Source organism: Leucoraja erinacea, chromosome 4 (assembly GCF_028641065.1).
Source record: "Leucoraja erinacea ecotype New England chromosome 4, Leri_hhj_1, whole genome shotgun sequence".
Classification (NCBI taxonomy): domain Eukaryota; kingdom Metazoa; phylum Chordata; class Chondrichthyes; order Rajiformes; family Rajidae; genus Leucoraja; species Leucoraja erinaceus.
In genome coordinates, this window is record NC_073380.1 from 9048923 (window position 1) to 9072429 (window position 23507).

A 23507-nucleotide genomic window follows, 5' to 3' on the forward strand; every position below is an offset into this window, starting at 1 on the left:
CTGTGTGAAAAAAGTTCTTCACATCTCAGTTTTAAAGGATTTCCCCCTTATCCTTAAGCTGTGACCCCTTGTCCTGGACTTCCCTAACATCAGGAACAATCTTCCTGCATCTAGCCTGTCCAACCCCTTAAGAATTTTGTAAGTTTCTATAAGATCCCCTCTCAATCTCCTAAATTCTAGAGAGTATAAACCAAGTCTATCCAGTCTTTCTTCATAAGACAGTCCTGACATCCCAGGAATCAGACTGGTGAACCGTCTCGGCACTCCCTCTATGGCAATAATGTCCTTCCTCAGATTTGGAGACCAAAACTGTACGCAATACTCCAGGTGTGGTCTCACCAAGACCCTGTACAACTGCAGTAGAAACTCCCTGCTCCTATACTCAAATCCTTTTGCAATGAAAGCTAACATACCATTCGCTTTCTTTACTGCCTGCTGCACCTGCATGCCTACCTTTAATGACTGGTGTACCATGACACCCAGGTCTCGCTGCATCTCCCCCTTTCCCAATCGGCCACCATTTAGATAATACTCTGCTTTCCCGTTTTTGCCACCAAAATGGATAACCTCACATTTATCCACATTATACTGCATCTGCCAAACATTTGCCCACTCACCCAGCCTATCCAAGTCACCTTGCAGTCTCCTAGCATCCTCCTCCCACCTAACACTGCCCCCCAGCTTAGTGTCATCCGCAAACTTGGAGATATTGCCTTCAATTCCCTCATCCAGATCATTAATATATATTGTAAATAGCTGGGGTCCCAGCACTGAGCCTTGCGGTACCCCACTCGTCACTGCCTGCCATTGTGAAAAGGACCCGTTTACTCCTACTCTTTGCTTCCTGTTTGCCAGCCAGTTCTCTATCCACATCATGTGCAGTCTCATGTGCAGGCAGATGAGATTAGTTTATCTTGGCATCACTTTCAGTACAGCCAAAGGGCCTGTTCTAGTGTTGAACTGTTCTACGTTCTACGTAAACCCAATAAGTGGTAGTTTTGTTGAAGTATAAGACAATTTCAGTGCAGTTCAAACAAAATATTTCTCTTTATAGTTCAAGAAAATCGGAGATAAATCCATTTTTTCAGCAGCATAAATTCTCAATCCCATCATCAGTTGTCATAAGCGATAGGAGTAGGTTGACACAAAATGCTGGAGTAACGAGGGCCTTCTTCTTGCGTATGGTGTGCACAGCCTAAAGTTGTTCTGTTTGATCTTTTGTTTGTGCTCGGCAGGTTGATTGCATTCATCAAAACAGGGTGGACCACGTGAAGGTTGCAATCTCCCACCTCACAAAGAAGGGTCAGGCAGCACCACAGAAGAAAAGGAATAGATAATGTTTTGCATCAAGATCCTTCTTTTGACATCACCTATTGCTTTTCTCCAAGATGCTGCCTGACCCGCTGAGTTGCTCCAGAATTTTGTGTAATCCGGCATCTGCAGTTCCATCCTACATGTTAGTTAATTGGCTTCTGTAACATTATCCCCAGTGTGTAGGATAGAACTAGTGTCTGTGGACTGAGTGGGCCAAAGGGCCTGTTTCCACGCTGTATCACTAAACTAAATACTGTGGGATTCGGAGTATATTGTTGTAAAATATTGTACTTGTCTCGCCGACGAAACAGACTGTGCTCAAAAATTAAAAGACATTACAGACAAGCACTGTTCTATTTGACAATAGATGCAGGAGTAGGTCATTTGGCCCTTCAAGCCAGCACCGCCATTCAATGTGATCATGGCTGATCACAATCAGTACCCTGTTCCTGCCTTCTCCCCATATCCCCTGACTCCGCTATTTTTAAGAGCCCTATCTAGCTTACTCCTTATTCTTAAACTGTGGCCCCTGGTTCTAGGCTCCCCTAACATCAGGAACATGTTTCCTGCCTCTAGTGTGTCCAAGCCCTTAACAATCTTATATGTTTCAATGAGAGTCCCTCTCATCCTTCTAAACTCCAGAGTGTGCAGGCCCAGCTGCTCCATTCTCTCAACATATGACGGTCCCGCCATCCCGGGAATTAACCTTGTAAACCTACGCTGTACTCCCTCAATAGCAAAAATGTCCTTCCTCAAATTAGGGGACCAAAATTGCACACAATACTCCAGGTGTGGTCTCACTAGGGCTATGTACAACTGCAGAAGGACCTCTTTGCTCCTATATTCGATTCCTCTTGTTATAAAGGCCAACATGCCATTCGCTTTCTTCACTGCCTGCTGTACCTGCATGCTTACTTTCATAGACTGATGTACAAGGACCCCCAGATCCCATTGTACTTCCTCTTTTCCCAACCTGACGCCATTTAGATAGTAATCTGCCTTCTTGTTTTTGCTACCAAAGTGGATAACCTCACATTTATCCGCATTAAACTTCATCTGCCATGCATCTGCCCACTCCCCCAACCTGTCCAAGTCACCCTGCATTTTCAAAGCATCCTCCTCACAGTTCACACTGCCACCCAGCTTTGTGTCATCTGCAAATTTGCTAATGTTACTTTGAATACCTTCATCCAAATCATTGATGTATATGTAAATGGCTGCGGTCCCAGCATCGAGCCTTGTGGTACCCCACTAATCACTGCCTGCCATTCTGAAAGGGACCCGTTAATCCCTACACTTTGTTTCCTGTCTGCCAACCACTTCTCTATCCATGTCAGCACTCTACCCCCAATACCATGTGCCCTAATTTTGCCCACTAATCTCCTATGTGGGACCTTATCAAATGCTTTCTGAAAGTCCATGTACACCACATCCACTGGCTCTCCCTTGTCCATTTTCCGAGTTATATCTTCAAAAAATTCCGGAAGATCAGTCAAGCATGATTTCCCCTTTGTAAATCCATGCTGACTCGGACCGATCCTGTTACTGCTATCCAAATGTGCAGCTATCTCATCTTTTATAATTGACTCCAGCATCTTCCCCACCACCGATGTCAGGCTAACTGGTCTATAAGTTCAGAACCTGGTCTATTTGAAGTTCAGAATCTGGAAAATGGGGATACCTCACGGCCAATTCGAACATTGCAACACTATCTTGGTCAGAGAACTTGAATGTGCTCCCATTGCCATCGCTGCCCTGGGTAAGACACATTGATTGGTCAGGAGATGGAAGGCTCAAAGCACAGGGCAGTGATTCCACCTTCTTCTGAAGGGGCAAACTGTGGGAGGCGTGCTGATTTCATGGGATTGGTTTCTCCATTGAGAATGAGTTAGTCTGGTGTTTTGGTGACTTGTCGGGTGGGATAGGTAGGAATAAAGGCAAAGACTATTTTCTGAATGGGTTGAAAATCAGGAAATCGGAGGTTTAAAAGGACTTGGGAGTGCTGGTGCAGGATTCCCATAATGTTAATCTGCAAGACGAATCAGTAGTAAAGAAAGCAAGCTCAATGCTAGCATTTATTTCAAGAGTCAAGTCAAGTCTAGCAAGTTTATTGTCATGTGTCCCAGATAGGACAAAGGCATTCTTGCTTGCTGCTGCACAACAGAATATTGTAAGCAAAAATACAGAACAGTTCAGTTCAATATACACATAAATAAGCAGATAAAGTGCAATAGGCTGTTATAGTTCAGAGTCTGTTTGATGGTGAGTTTAATAGCCTGATGGCTGTGGGGAAGAAGCTGTTCTTGAACCTGGATGTACCAGTTTTCAGGCTCCTGTACCTTCTGCCCGATGGCAGCGGAGAGATGAGAGCGTGGCCAGGATGGTGTGGGTCCTTGATGATGTTGGCTGCCTTTTTGATGCAGTGACTGTGATAGATCCCTTCGATGGTGGGGAGGTCAGAACCGATGATGGACTGGGCAGTGGTCACAACTTTCTGCATCTTTTCCGCTCCTGGACGCTCAGGTTGCCGAACCAAGCCACGATGCAACCAATCAGCATGCTCTCTACTGTGCACCTGTAGATGTTCGAGAGAGTCCTCTTTGACATACCGACTCTCTGTAATCTTCTCAGTAAGTAGAGGCGCTGATGTGCTTTCTTTATAATTGCATCAGTGTGCTGGGATCAGGAAAGATTTTTGGAAGTATGCACGCCCAGGAATTTGAAATTCTTGACCCTTTCCACCATCTGATGTAAACCGTTGATGTAAACAGGATTGTGGGTCCCTATCCTACCCCTTCCAAAGTCCACAATCAGTTCCTTGGTTTTGCTGGTGTTGAGAGCCAGGTTATCATGTTGGCACCATTTGTTCAATCGGTCGATCTGACTTGTGCTTATATACAAAAACAAGAGTGATTATATACAAAAATAGGGATGGAATGTTGAGGCTCTATAAAGCGCTGGTAAGGTCATAAGGAATAGTAGTAGAATTAGACCATTTGGCCAATCAAGTCTACTCCGCCATTCAATCATGGCTGATCTATCTCTCCCTCATCTTAATAGGAACCGGTACAGTATCACCATCAGGCTAACCATCTGACTCGTGGAAGGCGAGTATGGAAAAGGGGGAAACTACTCTAACCTTGGGGGGGGGGACAATCTTGCCTCTGACTGTATGAAGTTCATGCACTTCTGAAGATACCTGATTGTGCAGGCAGGATTCTTGATTAGAACGGGTGTCAAGGGTTATGGGGAGAAGGCAGGAAAAGGGGATTAGGCGGCAGAAATCAGCCATGATTGAATGTCGGAGTAGACTTGATGGGCCGAATGGCCTAATTCTACTCCTATAACCTGTGAACCTGTGAGTAGTGAATGTGATCTCCAATGGTGTCATCCACCAGACAGCACGAATGGCAATCCGATATTTCTTCAGCTTAATGTCAAAGGCATCAAACGTGGCCAGTATTGAATCGAGTGCTCTCTCACACTGTTGAGCAAACTTGCTCATTTGAAATCTGACACATTGCCTGGTGTGATACTTTGAATGAAAAGCATTTTACTCACACAGCTAACAATTTGCCATTTGCCATTAACTTTGAGCACTTTGCACAATTATTAGATTGTCTTGAGAACTTCTCTTCATCTAGATTAAACTGTATTTGCATAACGATTAATGAATGATTATATTTATTTGCAATAATAGTTAGCCACAATGAATCTCATGTTATATTAAGGTTATGTGTAACGTCACCTATCCGTGTTCTCCGGGGATGCTGCCTGACCCGCTGAGTTACGCCAGCACATTGTGACATTTTAATGTTATATTAAGCTCTGATTTATTCTAAAAAGTGCGTCATCTTGGCATTTAAATGTGTTTAGTTTAGTTTAGATTAGATCAGTGTAGATTAGTTTAGTTTAGATTAGTTCCGAGACATAGCGTGGAAACAGGCCCTTTGGCCCACTGAGTCCATGCCAACCAACAATCACCCATATACTAATTCTATCCCACACCTTAAGAACAATTTACAGAAGCCAATTAACCTTGAAATCTGCATGTCTTGCAAGGGTGGGAGGAAACCGGAGCACCTGGAGAAAACCCACACTGTCAGAGAGAGAACGTACAAACTCAGTAATCAGGATCGACCCGGGTCTCTGGTACTGTGCCATTGTGCCGCCCGTTATTTAGTTATTTAAGATAAAGAGGAACATGAAATGAATATAAAATCAAGAGCTTTTCAAATTCAATGCACGACCAAGAAAATTAAGAGGTTGGAATGATTGTTTCCCTGGGATACAAGTGGTATATTAATTCAGTGCCGAATCTGTCTACTTATTAAAATGAATAAACAAAGGCTGATACTGCACAAGGCAATAGAAAGTTAGGCAATTGGTTTGAAATAAATTTGGTGCTTGCAAAGTTTACTTTAGTTCACTTAACTTTGTAATAATTACATCTTAATAGCTTTATTTTTTTTGTTCTGTCCCTTGCTTCTATCACGTGATGTAGCAATATCACATTGAGGTGAGAGTTTGGAGTGTGTTTTAAATTTCTCCTCAGTTTTTAAATTACGTTTTAGTTTTGCCGTGGTGTGATCTCAGTTATTGTTAACTGTAACGCCTGCCTTTAACTCAGCGGGTCAGGCAGCATCTCTGGAGCGTAGTTGAGGCCAGTTCATTGGCTATATTTAAGAGGGAGTTAGATGTGGCCCTTGTGGCTAAAGGGATCAGGGGGTGTGGAGAGAAGGCAATACAGGACACTGAGTTGGATGATCAGCCACGATCATATCAAATGGTGGTGCAGGCTCGAAGGGCCGAATGGCCTACTCTTGCACCTATATTTCTATGTTTCTATGAATAGGTGATGTTTTGGGTCGAGACCTTTTGACTGTAAACGCCACCTATACCTTTCCTCCAGAGATGCTGCCTAACCTGCTGTGTTACTTCAGCATTTTGTGTCTATCTTTGGTGTAAAGCAGCATCTGCAGTTCACAAATTGATAGATGATTAGGAGCAGAATTAGGCCATTCGACCCAACAGGTTCATTCCTACACATTACGCCTGCTTCTAAGACGTGTCGGTTCTCCAGGTATATTGTGTTTGGAAAACTGCCAATAATGAACAAACATATTTAGGAGAGTTAGAGAAATTTTACCCTGAAGAAGGGTTTCGGCCCGAAACGTTGCCTATTTCCTTCGCTCCATAGATGCTGCTGCACCCGCTGAGTTTCTCCAGCTTTTTTGTGTAAACATATTTAGGATCTGGTCAATGCTTTCAATTCCAAAATAGTGCTAGAAAATGCAAGGGGATTGGATCAAGAAATCTGTCCAGAAAGTATGATTTTTTTATAAATCAATTTAACACTGCAAACTTTTAGCTGTAGCAAATTGGAAAGTGGTCATTAGTGGGTGATTAAAGCACTTAGTCCAGGGTCAGGAAGGATTAATTATGAACTGATCATCCTGCTAAATACACTACTTCTGAATTACACTGCATGGTTATTTTCTGTCAGGTAATCAGTAGCAATGTTACAAAATTTTGAGATTTTAAAAATCAAGCCTGCAATTTATCCCATCAGATAAAGCATAAAAATAAGTTTAATTTGACACCTAATTCACTTTCATATCTCAAGTATTTAAAAGGTTATGGCCATTTTCATACTCGGAAATTAGCATCTTATTCCCTATTGATTTTCTATGGACAAAACAAAAAAGCTGTGATCGTGGAGAGTCAAAAGCCCATAACTTTCTTAAAAATTAAGAGAACTGAATGAAATTTTCAGTTATCATAGATTGAAGCATTCTGAAACAAATATAAAATAATATTACTTGGATGACCTGAAATTAAAGCATATAATTAGTTAGTTACCTAATTGTAGCTAATTCCAAACTTCAATTACTAGATCTAAACATCTATCCATTTCTTAATAAATGATTAACATTTTTAAATAGCCTAAGTGTCCAAATAATATTCACAAACAATTCACAATAAAACATGATTTTTAAATCTAATTTACATTAATTTATAGGCCAAATGGAAGGAATTTAGTGTTTAATTGCTGTAATTAAAGTCAATTTAAATCAGCTTTCTAGTGGGATCCTGTGAACGCGCTGGTTTAGAATGTTCACATTGCGGTAGATTTGTGCCCTCAAATGCCCAGAAAAATACTGCGAGATATAATGGGCCCAAAATTAGCTACTCACAACATTAAACTTTGTATAAAGGCATCTTAAGAAGCCCTTTTTAACGTGAAAATAAACAGCCTACCTTCTGTTTTCCCCTGTATGAGATCTGGCCCGTTGTCGGCGGTTGGGGGTTTAGAGGTTAATTTTTAACCTCCTATAACAATTAAATAAAACCCTTAAAACTAATAATAGCTCAAGCGAGGGAATCTTCCAGCGATTTTTTGTTAATAATTAACTAGGCTGAAAAACCTCCATTAGAACAGCCTAGGGAAAATCGCGTTTTAAACCTGCCCCCCTCTAAACGGCGCCAAAATCACACACACGGGGCTGGGACAGATTTTCAGCGACGCTTCAGGTACGTTTTGCAACATACCTATAATCAGAATTAATATTCAGACCGTGATTACTAAAAATCCTGCTTTTGGCTTCCGTTCTTTATAATTCATCCTTTATAAGAATTTATAGTGGCTAGTGGGGTGCCTCAGGTATCTGTGTTGGGTCCACTGTTGTTTGTCATATACATCAATGATCTGGATGATGGTGTGGTAAATTGGATTAGTAAGTATGCAGATGATACTAAGATAGGTGGTGTTGTGGATGATGAAGTAGATTTTCAAAGTCTACAGAGAGATTTAGGCCATTTGGAAGAGTGGGCTGAAAGATGGCAGATGGAGTTTAATGCTGATAATTGTGAGGTGCTACATCTTGGCAGGACAAATCAAAATAGGACGTACATAGTAAATGGTAGAGAATTGAGGAATGCAGTTGAACAGAGGGATCTAGGAATAACTGTGCATAGTTGCCTGAAGGTGGAATCTCATGTAGATAGGGTGGTAAAGAAAACTTTTGGTGTGCTGGCCTTTATAAATCAGAGCCTTGAGTATAGAAGCTGGGATGTAATGTTAAAAGTGTACAAGGCATTGGTGAGGCCTATTCTGGAATATGGTGTACAATTCTGGTCGGCAAATTATAGGAAAGATGTCAACAAAATAGAGAGAGTACAGAGGAGATTTACTAGAATGTTGCCTGTGTTTCAGCACCTAAGTTACAGGGAAGGGTTGAACAAGATAGGTCTTTATTCTTTGGAGTGCAGAAAGTTAAGGGGGGACTTGATAGAGGTCTTTAAAATTATGAGAGGGATGGACAGAGTTGACGTGGATAAGCTTTTTCCATTGAGAGTAGGGAAGATTCAAACAAGAGGACATGATTTGAGAATTAAGGGACAAACGTTTAGGGGTAACATGAAGGGGAACTTCTTTACTCAGAGAGTGGTAGCTGTGTGGAATGAGCTTCCAATGGAAGTGGTGAAGGCAGGTTCGATTTTATCATTTAAAAATAAATTGGATAGGTATATGGACGAGAAAGGAATGGAGGGTTATGGTCTGAGTGCAGGTAGATGGGACTAGGTGAGAGTAAGTGTTCGGCATGGACTAGAAGGCCCGTTTCCGTGCTGTAATTGTTATATGGTTCTATGGTTATCTCCACTTTCAACCGTGAAGTTTAGTTTATTATCACGTGTACCGAGGTGCAGTGATAAGCTTTTGTGGCGTGCTAACCAGTCAGCGGAAATACAATACATGATTACAATCGAGCCATCCACAGTTTACAGATACATGATAAGGGAATAACATTTAGTGCAAGATCAAGCCAGTAAAGTCCAATCAAAGATAATCCGAAGGTCACCAAAGAGGTAGATGGTAGTTCAGGACTGCTCTCTAGTTGTGGTAAGATGGTCAGTTGCCTGATAATGGCTGGGAAGAAACTGTCCCTGAATCTGGAGTGTGTGTTTTCACACTTCTATACTTTTGTCGGATGGGAGAGGGGAGAAGAGGGTGTGACATCCTTTATTATGCTGCTGGCCTTGCCGAGGCAGTGTGAGGTGTGTGTGAGTGTGAAAGATACGTCTTCTAGATGCACTGGGATGCATCCTCAATAATGTGGAGTCAATGTGGAGGTTGGTTTGTGTGATGGTCTGGGCAGCTTACCATTCCACACAATTTAAGCTTTTCGACCTGAAGGCCTTTCTAAGCTTGTACATAAGACAAAAACGGAGATGAATGTAACAGCATTAATCAAACAGAGTTTAGAAATTGAGCTTCAGTTGCATGCATTCAAAGTACAACAAGCTTGGCTTTTATACATTCTACCCTGCTTCTAAAGTTCATTATCATTAGTGCCCAAGAGAGCAGAATTACAGCGACAGGGCCCAACATTTATCCCATTTGACTGAGGTTGGAATTCTAACTGGGAAGTTATTATTAGATTTAATTTAACAGAGCGAAAAAACACGTTATTTGCAATAATGTTTAACAGATACAGATACTCAAAGTCTCATGACGACTCACAAATAAATTCATGAAGAATAAATAGCAGATAAATCTTGAATCTGCTGGAAATATTTAGTTGATTGACAAATGTGATGTAATTACAGGCAAGGCCACTGCATCAGTGAAGTCTTAAATCTGCACAAGATTCTTGAGATTTCCAGGTATAAGTTCATGTGATAGGAGCAGAATTAGTTCATTCAGCCCATCACGTCTACTGCGCCATTCAATTATGGCTGATTTATCTCTCTCTCTCTCTCTCTTTCTCTCTCCCCTGACCCCATTCTCCTGCCTGCTCCCCATAACCCCCGACACCCGTACTAATCAAGAATCTATCAATCTTTGCTGAAACCTAAAATTGATCAAGTTTATTTTAAAATGTGACAACCATTGTGTGGGATGGAACTGCGGATGCTGGTTTACTCCGAAGATAGACACAAAATGCTGGAGTATCACACCGGGACAGGGGGTGTCTTTGGAGAGAAGGAATGGGTGTCGTTTCGGGATGGGTCCGAAGAAGGGTCTCGCCCCCCGAAACATCACACATTCCGTCTCTCTAGCGATGCCGCCTGCCCCGCTGAGTTACTCCAGCATTTTGTGTCTACAACCATTGTGCCTATTGGAAGTCACGGGGCTGATGTGAATTGTTCGCAACAGGTAGCAAAGGTTGAGTACAGTTTTGTGCCATATTTTACCATTAACTTCACTGGAAAGAGGAACGGAGTGAGAATCGTGTCATGCAGAGAACGCAACGCTGCCTATTTCCCATCCGGAGAAAGCAGTTCAGATCCAGTGCACGACTTCTGTTGAAAGAGCTGGGAGATTTTGTTCTGTCACAGTCTGCATGATCTGTGCAGCGGAGATTTTTTTAACATTACAAAGAAATGAAGCAATAAATCTCATTATGTATAAAATAATTACGATGCAGCAGTTTAAAGCGTGTATTCTTTTATCTTTCACAGTTGGATGAAGAGACCTCGATGTGGCGTGCCTGATCAGTTGGGCAGCAACGTTAGATTTAACATTAGACAGAAGCGGTACGCATTAACGGGCCAGAAGTGGCATCACAAACACATCACTTACAGGTAACTGCGTTCATACGTTGCTTTGCTTAATGTGCATTAGGAAACGACTTTTAGTTTAGTTTAAGAAAGAACTGCAGATGCTGGAGAAATCGAAGATAGACAAAAATGCTGGAGAAACTCAGCGGGTGAGACAGCATCTATGGAGCGAAGGAATAGGTGACGTTTCGGCTCGAGACCCGCCTTCATGCTATTTAAGGGTCTCGACCCGAAACGTCACCTATTCCTTCGCTCCATAGATGCTGCCTCACCCGCTGAGTTTCTCCAGCATTTTTGTCCACCTTTAGTTTAGTTTAGAAATACAGCGCGGAAACAGGCCGTTCGGCACACCGAGTCCACACCGTCCAGTCATCCCCGCACACTAGCACTATCCTACACGCATTAGGGACAATTTAAGCTTATACCAAGCCAATGAATCTACAAACCTGTACGACTTTGGAGTGTGGGAGGAAACCGAAGATCTCGGAGAAAACCCACGCAGGTCACAGGGAGAACGTACAAACTCCGTACTACAGTCGGGATCGAACTCGGGTCTCCGACGCTGTAAGGCAGTAACTCTACCGCTGCGCCACTGTGCCACACACTTGTAAGATAAAAAAGGAAAATATCTAGACGTGAAATAGAAAATTCAGTAACGCATATCTAGACTTTAGAGATAGAGCGAGGAAACTGTCCTTCTGCCCACTGAGGCCGCGTCTACAAGCGATCCCCATACACAAACACTATCCTACACACTAGGAACAATAGAAATTCTTGATAAGTATAGGTGTCAGGGGAGAAGGCAGGAGAATGGGGTTAGGAGGGAGAGAGATAGATCAGCCATGATTGAAAGTCGGAGTAGGCTTGATGGGCCGAATGACCTAATTCTGCTCTTATCACATGATCTTATGACCTTATGATTACTATTTGCAAAGGGCTTATCATTGAGTCCACACCGACCAGCAATCACCCTGTTCACTATCACTATCCTACAATTTACAATTTTACCAAAGCCAGTTGACCTACAAACCTGGATGTCTTTGGAGTGCGGGAGGAAACCGGAGGAAACTCACATGGTCACAGGGAGAACGTACAAACTCCATACAAACAGCACCCATAGTCGGGATCGAATCCGGGTCTCTGGCGCTGTAAGGCAGCAACTTTACTGCTACGTCAATGTGCTGCCCCTAAACTTGAACTCGAACTTGAAACAAATGTTTCTATCCATTTCCGCCTGTCCCCTAATTTGAGGAAGGACATTCTTGCTATTGCAGTGTAGTTTTACAACGTTAATTCCCGGGATGGCGGGACTGTCATATGCTGAGAGAATGGAGCGGCTGGGCTTGTATACTCTGGAATTTAGAAGGATGAAAGGGCATCTTATTGAAACATATAAGATTATTAAGGGTTTGGACACGCTAGAGGCAGGAAACATGTTCCCAATGTTGGGGGACTCCAGAGCCAGGGGCCACAGTTTAAGAATAAGGGGTAAGCCATTTAGAACGGAGATGAGGAAACACTTTTTCACACAGAGAATTGTGAGTCTGTGGAATTCTCTGCCTCAGAGGGCGGTGGAGGCCGGTTCTCTGAATACTTTCAAGAGAGATATAGATAGGGCTCTTAAAGACAGCGGAGTCAGGGGATATGGGGAGAAGGCAGGAACGGGGTACTAATTGGGGATGATCAGCCATGATCACATTGAATGGCGGTGCTGGCTCGAAGGGTCGAATGGTCTACTCCTGCACCTATTGTCTATTGTCTATTGTCTATTGACCTATTGAGTTACTCTAGCACTTTGTGTCGTTCCTTTGAAATGAAGGTCCTACTTAAAATGTTATTCTATTCTTCAATTTTTGGCGTTAACTTGGTATTTTCCTAGCTATTATCAGTATATTTTTTGCTGGGACGTTAGGAGCCTGTTTGTCTCTGACAAATGCAAATTGATTTTCTTTCGCATTCTGTGGGTAATGGTGAATGGATGCCAAACAAGATTTATATCAAGTTTCATATTTACTATTTTAAGAAGTAAATAAAATTGTCAATTGCCAGAGTAAATATATCATTGCTGTCCAGCTTTGCTGCTGGTATTTCCATTCAGTTGTGTGAGAATGAAGTTGTTTGAGTCATTTTCACAAGAAGACATAGCATGACACCACGGTGGCGCAGCGGTAGAGTTGCTGCCTTACAGCGCTTGCAGCGCCGGAGACGTAGGTTCGACCCCGACTACGGGTGCTGTCGGTACAGAGTTTGTACGTTCTCCCCGTGACCGTGTGGGTTTTCTCCGAGATCTCCGGTTTCCTCCCTCACTCCAAGTACGTACAGGTTTGTAGGTTAATTGGCTTGGTGTATGTGTAAATTGTCCCTAGTGTGTGTAGAATAGTGTTAATGTGCAGGGATCGCTGGTCGGTGTGGACTTGGTGGGCCATGGGGCCTGTTTCCACGCTTTATCTCAAAACTAAATGACCTATCTCCCAAGACTAGAAGCTGTGTAAACCATTGACATCTTTACTTGGAGAGTTGTTTTCTCACTTTGCATTCCCAGCTTGAAGCTTAATCTGCTGTTAGTTCATAACGGAAAATTTCATGTGCAATTTTGAATAAATTAAATTCATAATCATATTTTCATAGCCAAGTATGTTTTGCAATATACGAAGAATTCGATTTGCCTTATAGTCATATTAATCAAAAGCAACAGAACACACAAAATACATTTTAACATGAACATCCACCACAGTGACCCCTCCACATTACTCACCGTGATGGAAGGCGAAAAAAATTCAATCTCTCCCTTCTATGTCCTCCAGCGGTTGTGGGCCTCTGAGCTTCAGTTGACGGGACGATCTTACTCCCTCAAGCTCCTGCATCGGGGGGGGGGGGAATCTCAGCTCCCCTGTGCTGGGCGATATATCCCGGGTCAGGGCTAGTCAAACATCATGCAGTTTTGGAGCTTCCCGACTTCAGTCTCTTACCCAAGACCGCGAGCTGCTTGATGTTAATGTCCACAAGCAGGGGTTGGAGTGTCGACCTCAGGCAAGGGATCGGCTCCGATGGTAAGTGGGGCTCAAATTCAGTCCTGAGCAAGGACTCCAGCTCCACGATGTTAGAAAGGGAACCCAATGAAATGGATGTTCAGCAGTCAATAATTCTTCTTTAGAGTAAGATTGCGCATCGAACATTGGTCCAACATGGCTAGTAAACTGTCAACTTTTTTGACAGGCTTTTTAGAGATACAGGGCAGAAACAGGCCTTTTGGCCACCGTGTCTGAACTGACCAGCAATTCCCGCACACTAATGGTATCAGACACACTAGGGACAATTTACAATTATACCAAGCCAATTAGCATATAATCCTGTGCAGGAAGGAACTGCAGATGCCGGTTTACACCAAAGGTAGGCACAAAAAGCTGGAGTAACTCAGCGGGTCAGAGCATTTCTGGTAAATGGAATAGGTGATCTTTTGGGTCAAGTCTGAAGAAGAGTCTCGACACAAAAAGGCACCTATTCCTTTTCTCCGCTGAGTTACTCCTGCTTTTTGTGTCTTATCTTCAGCCTATAAACCTGTACATCTTTGGAGTGTGGGAGGAAACCGGAGCTTCCTGGAGAAAACCTATGTGGTCACAGGGAGAAGGTACAAACTCCGTACAGACAGTACCTGTAGTCAGGATTGAACTCGGGTCTCTTGCGCTGTAAGGTAGCAACTTTACCACTGTGCCACCATGCTGCCCTGTGTGGTACATTTTTTTCCGAAGTTCCAGTGTAAAACAGATCATTCTATGGTTGTGGCTGACCACGGGTGTCTCCAGGGTGCTATTCCCTATATGGAGGACGCCTGTTTAACGTGAGGAGACTGGTGCACAGACAGCCACCCCACGGTCCTTGTCAGATCTGGGTTAGGATCCAGTGGCATGGAATCCAAGACGACCGGAGACCCTTTTCTGCTGCAGCCTTCATCCGCCTTCCCAGCCGTTGTGACGCTCCACTAAGGTCAGCCATCGTCCTTCGCCTATTCCACCGTTGAGGTCTTGGTAACAGATTATTGTTTCAGTACGTGGTATGGTTGAGAAAGGAAAATATAAATTAATGAAATATCTGAGGTGCTTTTTATCGATAATGGCTAAATCCAAACCATTATGGATCTTTCTCTCTTAAATCAAGGGAGATAACAAGGAAGGCTGTCATAGGATACATGATACATACCATTGGTATATAAAAATAATGTGAGACATAGACAGGGAGGATAGTCAGTACTTTTGTGTCCCATGCTGGAGAAACTCAGTGGGTGCAGCAGCATCTATGGAGCGAAGGAAATAGGCATCGTTTCGGGCCGAACCCCTTCTTCAGACTGATGGGGGGTGGCGGGGAGAAGAAAGGAAAAAGGAGGAGGATGAGCCCAAGGGCTGAAGGATGGCAGGAGACAGCCCGAGGGCTGAGGAAGGGGAGGAGACAGCAAGGGCTAACAAAATTGGGAGAATTCAATGCTCATGGCCGCAGGATGCAGACTCCTCAAGCGGAATATGAGGTGCTGTTCCTCCAATTTCCGGTGTTGCTCACTCTGGCCATGGAGGAGACCCAGGACAAAGAGGTCGGACGGGGAATGGGAGGGGGAGTTGAAGTGCTGAGCCACCGGGAGGTCAGGTAGGTTCTTGCGGACCGAGCAGAGGTGTTCGGCGAAACGATCGCCCAACCTCCGTTTAGTCTCACCGATGTAGATCAGCTGACATCTAGAGCAGCGGATGCAATAGATGAGGTTGGAGGAGATACAGGTGAACCTCTGTCGCACCTGGAACGACTGCTAGGGTCCTTGAATGGAGTCGAGGGGGGGAGGTAAAGGGACAAGTGGTGCATCTCTTGCGGTTGTGTCCCAAGGTGGCAATGTCAGACTGGGGGGGGGGGAGGGGGGCACACCTTAAGGTAAAAGGAGCAAAGTTTAAAGAAGATGTGTGGTTGTTTTACACAGAGGCTCTATAAGGTGCTGGCCAGGCCGCATTTGGAGTTTGTGTGCCGATTTGGGCCCAACATCTGAGGAAGGATGTGTTGGCTTAGGAGAGGGTCCAAAGGACGTTTACAAGAATGATTCCAGGAATGAGTAGGTTAGCCTAGGATGGGCATTTGAGCGCACTGGACCTGTACTTGCTGGAGGTTAGAAGGTTGAAGGTTGAATTCATTGAAACTTACAGAAACGTACAGAATAATGAAAGGCATAAATAGAGTGGATGTAGAATGGATGTTTCCACTGGTGGGAGAGTCTTGGACCAGAGATCAGAGCCTCAGAATTAAAGGGCTCTCTTTTAGAAAAGAGGTCAGGAGGAACGTCTTTAGTCAGAGGGTAGTTAATCTGTGGAACTCATTGCCACAGAGGGCTGTGGAGGCCAAGTCAGTGGATAATTTTGAGGCAGAAATAAACAAATTCTGGATTAGAATGGGTGTCGAGGGTTATGGGGAGAAGGCAGGAAAGTGGGATTAGGAGGCAGAGAATTCCACAGACACCTAAAACTTAACTTGTGAACTTGTGAACAGAGGGTGGTGAGTCCCTGGTGTGGATGGTAGAGTAATTGGTCTGTCCCACTTAGGCGATTTTTTGGGCGACTATAGGCAATTGCCGCAAAATTTTCAACATGTCGCAAAACCAAGGAGCTGATTGTGGACTTTAGAAGGACTCAACATTCGAGGACGTACACACCACTGGAGACTAAGGGAACTACTGTGGATAGGGCGAGCACATTTAAATACCTGAGAGTCCACATCACAGAGGATCTGACATGGACAACACACACTGCCGCACTGGTGAGTAAGGCAAGGCAGCGCCTTTACCACCTCAGGCAGCTGAGTCTCTCTGACGATCCTTTACCTTCTACTGTGGGGCTGTAGAAAGTATCTTATCCGACAACATCTCAATCTGGTTTGGGAACAGCTCTGCCCAAGACAGGAAGGCTCTGCAGAGAGTAGTGCGTTCGGCCAAACGCACTATGGGAACAACACTCACCTCCCTGCAGGACCTATACACCAGGAGGTGCAGATCCGGAGCCAGCAACAGAATGAGGGACCCCTACCACCCCAGCAAAGTTTATCATTTATCATTTAAAAATAAATTGGATAGTTATATGGACGGGAAGAGAATGGAGGGTTATGGTCTGAGCGCAGGTATATGGGACTAGGGGAGAATACGTGTTCGGCACGGACTAGAAGGGTCGAGATGGCCTGTTTCCGTGCTGTAATTGTTATATGGTTATAAAGGATTATTCCAGCTGCTACGGTCAGGCAAGCACCTCCGTCGCCACGCTGTGAAAACAGAGAGGATGAGACGGAGTTTCTTCCCACAGACCATCAGGACTGTAAACTCTTATCTCACCAGGGACTAATTTACTGTTGAGTCAAGAGTCAATTTAATTGTCATTTGGACCCCTTGACGTCCAAACGAAATGCCGTTTCTGCAGCCATACATTACAAACAAATAGACCCAAAACACAACATAATTTACATTTTACATAAACATCCATCACATTGCTGTGATGGAAGGCCAAAAAAAACTTATCTCCCCACTGCACTCTCCCCCCCCCCCCCCCCCGATGTCAGAGTCAAAGTCAAAGCCCCCGGCTGGCGATGGCGATTGTCCCGCGGCCATTAAAGCCACGCCGGGTGGTGCAAGATCGCACACCGGGTTCTTAATGTTGGAGCCCCCGGCGTGCGCTCGCAGAGTCCCGCGGCCATTCCAAGCCGCGCGGGGCGGTGATGTTAGATGATGTTGCGTCGTGCCTTTAAAAAAACAAAACATCTAAAATGTAAATACTGGTTCTGTTCTATTCTGTTCTGTTCTGTTGTTTTTGCACAATCCGCAGGCATTGCCACTTTCATTTCACTGCACATCTTGTATGTGAGAAGCAAACTAGACTTGTTGAAAACTTTTCGGCGACAGTGGCGACAATTTTTCCTGTCGTAATTTGTCGCAGTTTGACGTAGGTGCTATCGTATGTTGTCGCCATTTGTCGTAGGTGAATTCCATTAAAACTAGTTCCTGGCAGTCGCCTAAAGAGTCGCCTAAGTGGGACAGGCCCTTAAACAGATACAAAAGTGGAGTTTAAAGGGCTTTTATATATCCAATAATAATAATAATGAACTTTATTACGGATTCGAGGTCCAGACAAGGGGCAACATTACATTAAAAATACATTGCATATTAAATATCATAAAGTACATATAAAATCTTGGTATATCACTTATAAAAGCATCATAAATTATATATTTTTTTAAAACACAATACATAAGTTAAAAATCCAGATTAAAAGAATGATCAATGTCCTACAATGAGACAACGATACCAGTGTCTCCACAACTGGGGTTCGTAGCGTGTAGTGCTAACCCTTATGTTTGACAAGGCCACAATAATTACATTTTTAGAGTCATTTATCCTGCAAATGAATTTATACATGTGATGTCTTAGGATAGCTTCTAAAGTACTGACTCCTGCAGCCACAATCATATTACTGGCACTACACCATCTAGGTTTCCTTAGCAGTGTTCTCATGGCATCGTTATATGCCACCTTTAGTCTCTGCAAACTTGTCTTTCCATAGTTCAACCACAGGTGCGCAGTGTAGAGTGGTGTGCAGTATGCTCTAAATAGCGACATCTTCACCACATCTGCACACGCACCAAATTTACGCAAGAGAATATTCGCCTGTACATACAGCATGCGTCGTTGCCTATAAATATCCTCATCATCTGTCATTTGTTCTGTAATAATATGCCCTAGATATTTTGCCTTATTACAGTCACTAAGATTATTGTCAGACAATTTAAAATCAGGAAATGTTAGACATTAATCCTCTTTGGTTCTACAGAGCATAACAGCACTCTTACAAACATTATATTTAATGTCGTTCCACACCATACACAGAACATATAGTAAGGAGCTGCTGGAGACCAGCGTTAGATGGACTAAAGACTACAAGATCAACTGCATACATAATATGGTTCACTAAAATATTACCAATCATGCACTCAGTGTTACAGGCTTTCAATGGTTCAGATCATCAATATCTAGATTAAAAAGGACTGGGAACAAAATTCCCCCTTGTCTAACACCATTGCTAACCCCAAATGGGGTTGAGACCCTATTGCCCCATTTTATTTGCATAGTCTGGTGGGCATACCAGTAGGCCAGAATTCTAACAATGTATTTGGGCACCCCTCTTTGACTCATTTTACCAAACAGCTTTCTGTGATTAACACGGTCAAAGGCTTTGGAAGCATCAATAAAGCACATTGAAGAGTTTTTGCCTCTATATTTGTTTACAATTTCCTTTATGGCATATATGCATGTCAGTGCCATGTTTAGCTTTAAAGCCAAACTGGTTATCTGTGGAGTTAACAAACTCACATATGGCGGGATATGGATTGCATGCAGGCAGATATTTGTTGGACTTGCACGATATTGTAGGTGAAGTTTGGCACAATGTTCCTGCTCTGTACTGTCTCAATGTTCAATGGTTAGTGAGCATTTCTCTTTTACGATCTCTGCTATTTTGGGAACTGTAAAGGAATGCAAGAAGCTTAGTAAGAAACTGCAAATGGATTGAGATTACAACGTTTTTCGTGAGATTTTGCTCCAACTTTAACAAATTTGTTAATGCACAAATGTAGAAAAATACCTTCATTTGATTATTTAACATATTAACCACCAGCATTACACAGTCCAATTCTAAATCAATAGGTTCATCTGGTTAATGCTATCAACAGTTGGCTCCGAGGGCGGCTGGTGTTTACTTGAAGCTTAACTCTATTTAAATGAATAGCCGATAATGAGAAAGGTATTCCTGGAAGGCTACATGCTGAGTCCTAGCCATTTATTGAAGTGGAGTCATTGTTGTTCGGTAAACATACACAGCTCACATTTTGCACACACAGCAAGGAGCCTTCAGCACCAGTCATCCAATTAGTTTCACTTTTACTGGAATTGAGGGATAAATGTCGGCCAGCACGGTGGCGCAGCGGTAGAGTTGCTGCATTTCAGCGCCAGAGACCCAGGTTCGATCCTGACCACGGGCACTGTCCGGAAGAGTTTGTACGTTCTCCCCGTGGGTTTTCTCCAGGATACGATACGATACAACTTTATTCATCCCCGGAGGGAAATTGGTCTGCCGGCAGTCCTAACACTCGACAACGTACACGGAAACTTGAAATTAAAATTGAGTTAAAAGTAAACAAAAATGAAAAAGGCAAGCGATTGTTGGCTGGCTGCCGTGTGCACAGCACCTTAACCGGAATGAACGAACAAACAAACAAACGGATGCATGCTTATCCCCCGGGCAGAGGATTCTAAACTAGAGTGCCCCCCCCCCCCCCCCCCCCCCCCCCCACACCGTCCCTCACGACAGTGCCCCCACACCGGGTCATCCATTGTTCTTCATGATGGCCCCCCCTCCACTGTCGCCCCCTCCTGGATCTCCAGTTTCCTCCCACACTACAATGACGTAAAGGCTTGAAGGCTAATTGGTTTGGTATCATTGATATAATCGTACATTTTCCCTAGTGTATATAGAATAGAGTTTGTGTGCCGGGTTGCTGGTCAGCGCGGACTCGGAGGGCCGAAGTGCCTGTTTCCATGCTATATCTCTAAATTGAATATTAAAAGTACAAATCAATAAAAAAAACAACTATAAGATTTTATAGAATACTAGACCAAGTGGGACCCGTTGGGCCCCGTTCCCCCAATGCAATATTCCACCACTCACCCATTCCCCCAACGCAACCCGTTTCCCCGAACGCAATATTCCACCCCTCACCCATAGCCCCCAACTGCACAGGCGCGGCTCATTTGCACTCATCCCCCAACACTCCCTCCCCCTCCTCTTCACCCTCCCTCGTCTCTCCCCCCTCTCCTCTCCCTGCTCCCCACTCCTCACCTCTCCCTTATCGCACTTCCCCCCCTCTAAACACAATGTTTAAATAACATTTCTCCTCCTCCTCCCCCTCCTTACAACAACGTACACATCCCTCATTGCACTGGGTTGAACACTGTAGATGGGCAGTTTATGTAAATGAACAATACAGCACAGGATCAGGCCATTCAACCCACACAATGTCAAGACTATTTCAAGACATGATGCCGACCGACTTTATCTGCTTACACATAATCCATTCTTCTCCATTCCCTCCACATCCAAGTGATTCCCTGCTATACATTTGTACAACTGTTACTTGCAAGATGACAATAAAGGTTGATTGATTGATTGATATACCCTTTGGATTTTTTGCATATTGATATGCAGTGGGAAAAATGAATCTTACACTGCAGGAGAGAAATTAATCGTTAACCATAGGTAAACACAAATGCTGGATTAACTCAGTGGGTCAGGCAGCAATTGGTGGCGCCTCTCACCCGTTGCAGCGGCCCCTACAGCCTGTCTGTCTTTTTTTTAATTTTGTGTCTAGTTAAATGTAGTGGTGGTGTTTTTTAATACTGGTTTTAAATGTGTATATGTAGGGTGTGGGGGGGAGGGGGAAACCGTTTAAAATCTCTTCACTGTCCGGGAGACACGACCTTTTCCCTGTCGGGTCTCCGTTGTCGTTGGGGCCTAGCACCGTGGAGCGGCCTCCAACCTGAACGACCCGGGGGCTCGGGAGACGCGGAGCTGCGGACTACTCACCATCGTGGGGCTGGCCGGCCTCGGAGCGTGGGGAGCGGCGGTGACTCGTTGCTGCGACTCGACTCCTGGGGCTCGGAGGCTCCAGCTGCAGCTGCAGGTCCGGTGGACTGGGACATCGGGAGCTCGCGGGTCCGGGGGGAAAGAGACCGCATCCCGGAGCTCCCACAACGCGACTTCTCCAGCCCGTGTCACGGGGTTGGAACGACCCGGAGCGGGGACGTACATCGCCCGGCGCGGCTTCATGGCTGTGGGACATTCCAGCGCCCGACGGGGGCTCCAACATTGTGACATTTAGACCGGGAACGGGGCCGTAAATCGCCCGGCACGGCCTAAAATGGCCGTGGGACTTATCATCGCCCGCCTGGGGCTTGGACATCGGGAGAGAAATGGAGAACAGGGGAAAGAAAAGACTTTGCCTTCCATCACAGTGGGTTCACTGTGATGGATGTTTGTGTGAATTAAATTGTGTGTATGTCTGTAGAAATTGTCTTTGTTTGTATGGCTGTGGAAGCGGAATTTCGTTTGAGCCTCGCTGAGGCTCAAATGACAATAAATATTGTATTGTATTGTATTCTGGAGAGGAGGGGTCTGTGACATTTCGGGTAGGAACCGTTCTTTAGATCCTGCAGATGCTGATTTAAACCGACGATAGACACAAAACGCTGTCGAAACTCCGAGGATCAGGCCGCAACGCTGGAGAAAAGGAGCAGGTGATAGGTCCCTTCTTCCGACGTCCAACTTGAAACATCACCTACTCTTTTTCTCCAGGGGTGCTGCCTGATCCTCCGAGTTACTCCAGTGTTTATGTCTATCTCCAGTGTAAACCAGCACCTGCAATTCCTTCTTACACATATTAATATTTATTTACACATGTATTATTAAATATCATGTGCAGACAGCTTGCATTAACGTATGGGTCACGTGCTTGAAATGTAGCGCATAATTCAAAAATGTGTAAATTAAACGTATACGCTGTCGGTAGTAAATTAGAGCATGTTATTCCAAAAATAACAGCATTTAAATCAAGCTTTTGTATTATGGGAACAAAGTGCGGTATCTTATAAATGCATAAAACACGAGGCAATTATTATTATAAACCATGATGTCAGGACGCTGTTTGCATGGTGTAACACCAGAAAGCACCATCTGAAAAAGTACCATATCTGGGGAAGGATGTGCTGGCTCTGGAGAGGGTCCAGAGGAGGTTTACAAGAATGATCCCAGGAGTGGGTTAACCTAAGATGAGCGTTTGTCGGCACTGGGCCCGTACTCGCTGGAGTTTAGACGAATGAGGGGTGGGGACCTCATTGAAACGTACAGACTAGTGAAAGGCTTGGATGGAGTGGATGTGGAGAGGATGTTTCCACTAGTGGGAGAGTCTAGGACTGGAGGTCGTAGCCTCAGAATTAAAGGACGTTCTTTTAGGAAGGAGAAAATTTCTTTAGTCAGAGGGAGGTAAATGCGTGGAATTCTTTGCCACAGAAGGCTATAGAGGCCAAGTCAGTGGATATTTTTAAGGCAGAGATGGATCGATTTTTGATTAGTGCAGGAATCAGAGGTTGTGGGGAGAAGGCAGGAGAATGGGGTTTGGAGGGAGAGATAGATCAGCCATGATTGAATGGCGGAGTAGACTTAATGGGTTGAATGGCCTAATGCTATTTCTTTTCCTTATGTAAGGGTGCTTAAGTAATAGTCATCAGCCTCAGTAGCTCTCTCTTTTTGGTTACCTTGGGCAACCGTCTCCTCCCCGCAGCAGCCGTCCTGAAGACAGGCATGACAGACACCATTATATGCAGATGCCGAGAAGTGTGTTCAGGTCTGGCTGAACAATTTCTAATCTTGTGATGTTGACTCGATAAGAAGAAGAAGCAGCCAATGAGTTCAGAACAGGTCCACCCAAGACCACACTAAACTGTAGGGAATTGTGGACGCAGCCCAGACCATCACACAAACCACAAACCAACCTCTCTTCCATTGACTCCA

General features: G+C 44.2%; 1 protein-coding gene across 3 annotated transcripts in view; it reads left to right on the top strand.

Moving 5' to 3' along the window:
• The window catches only part of LOC129696137 (matrix metalloproteinase-16-like), a 208985-nt gene that overhangs the window by 85043 nt on the left and 100435 nt on the right, over positions 1–23507 (top strand). For all 3 annotated transcript variants that reach the window (XM_055633637.1, XM_055633636.1, XM_055633639.1), the window contains one exon: positions 10780–10902. In XM_055633637.1, the coding sequence (XP_055489612.1) occupies positions 10780–10902 (123 nt within the window). The remainder of the gene's footprint in view (positions 1–10779; positions 10903–23507) is intronic.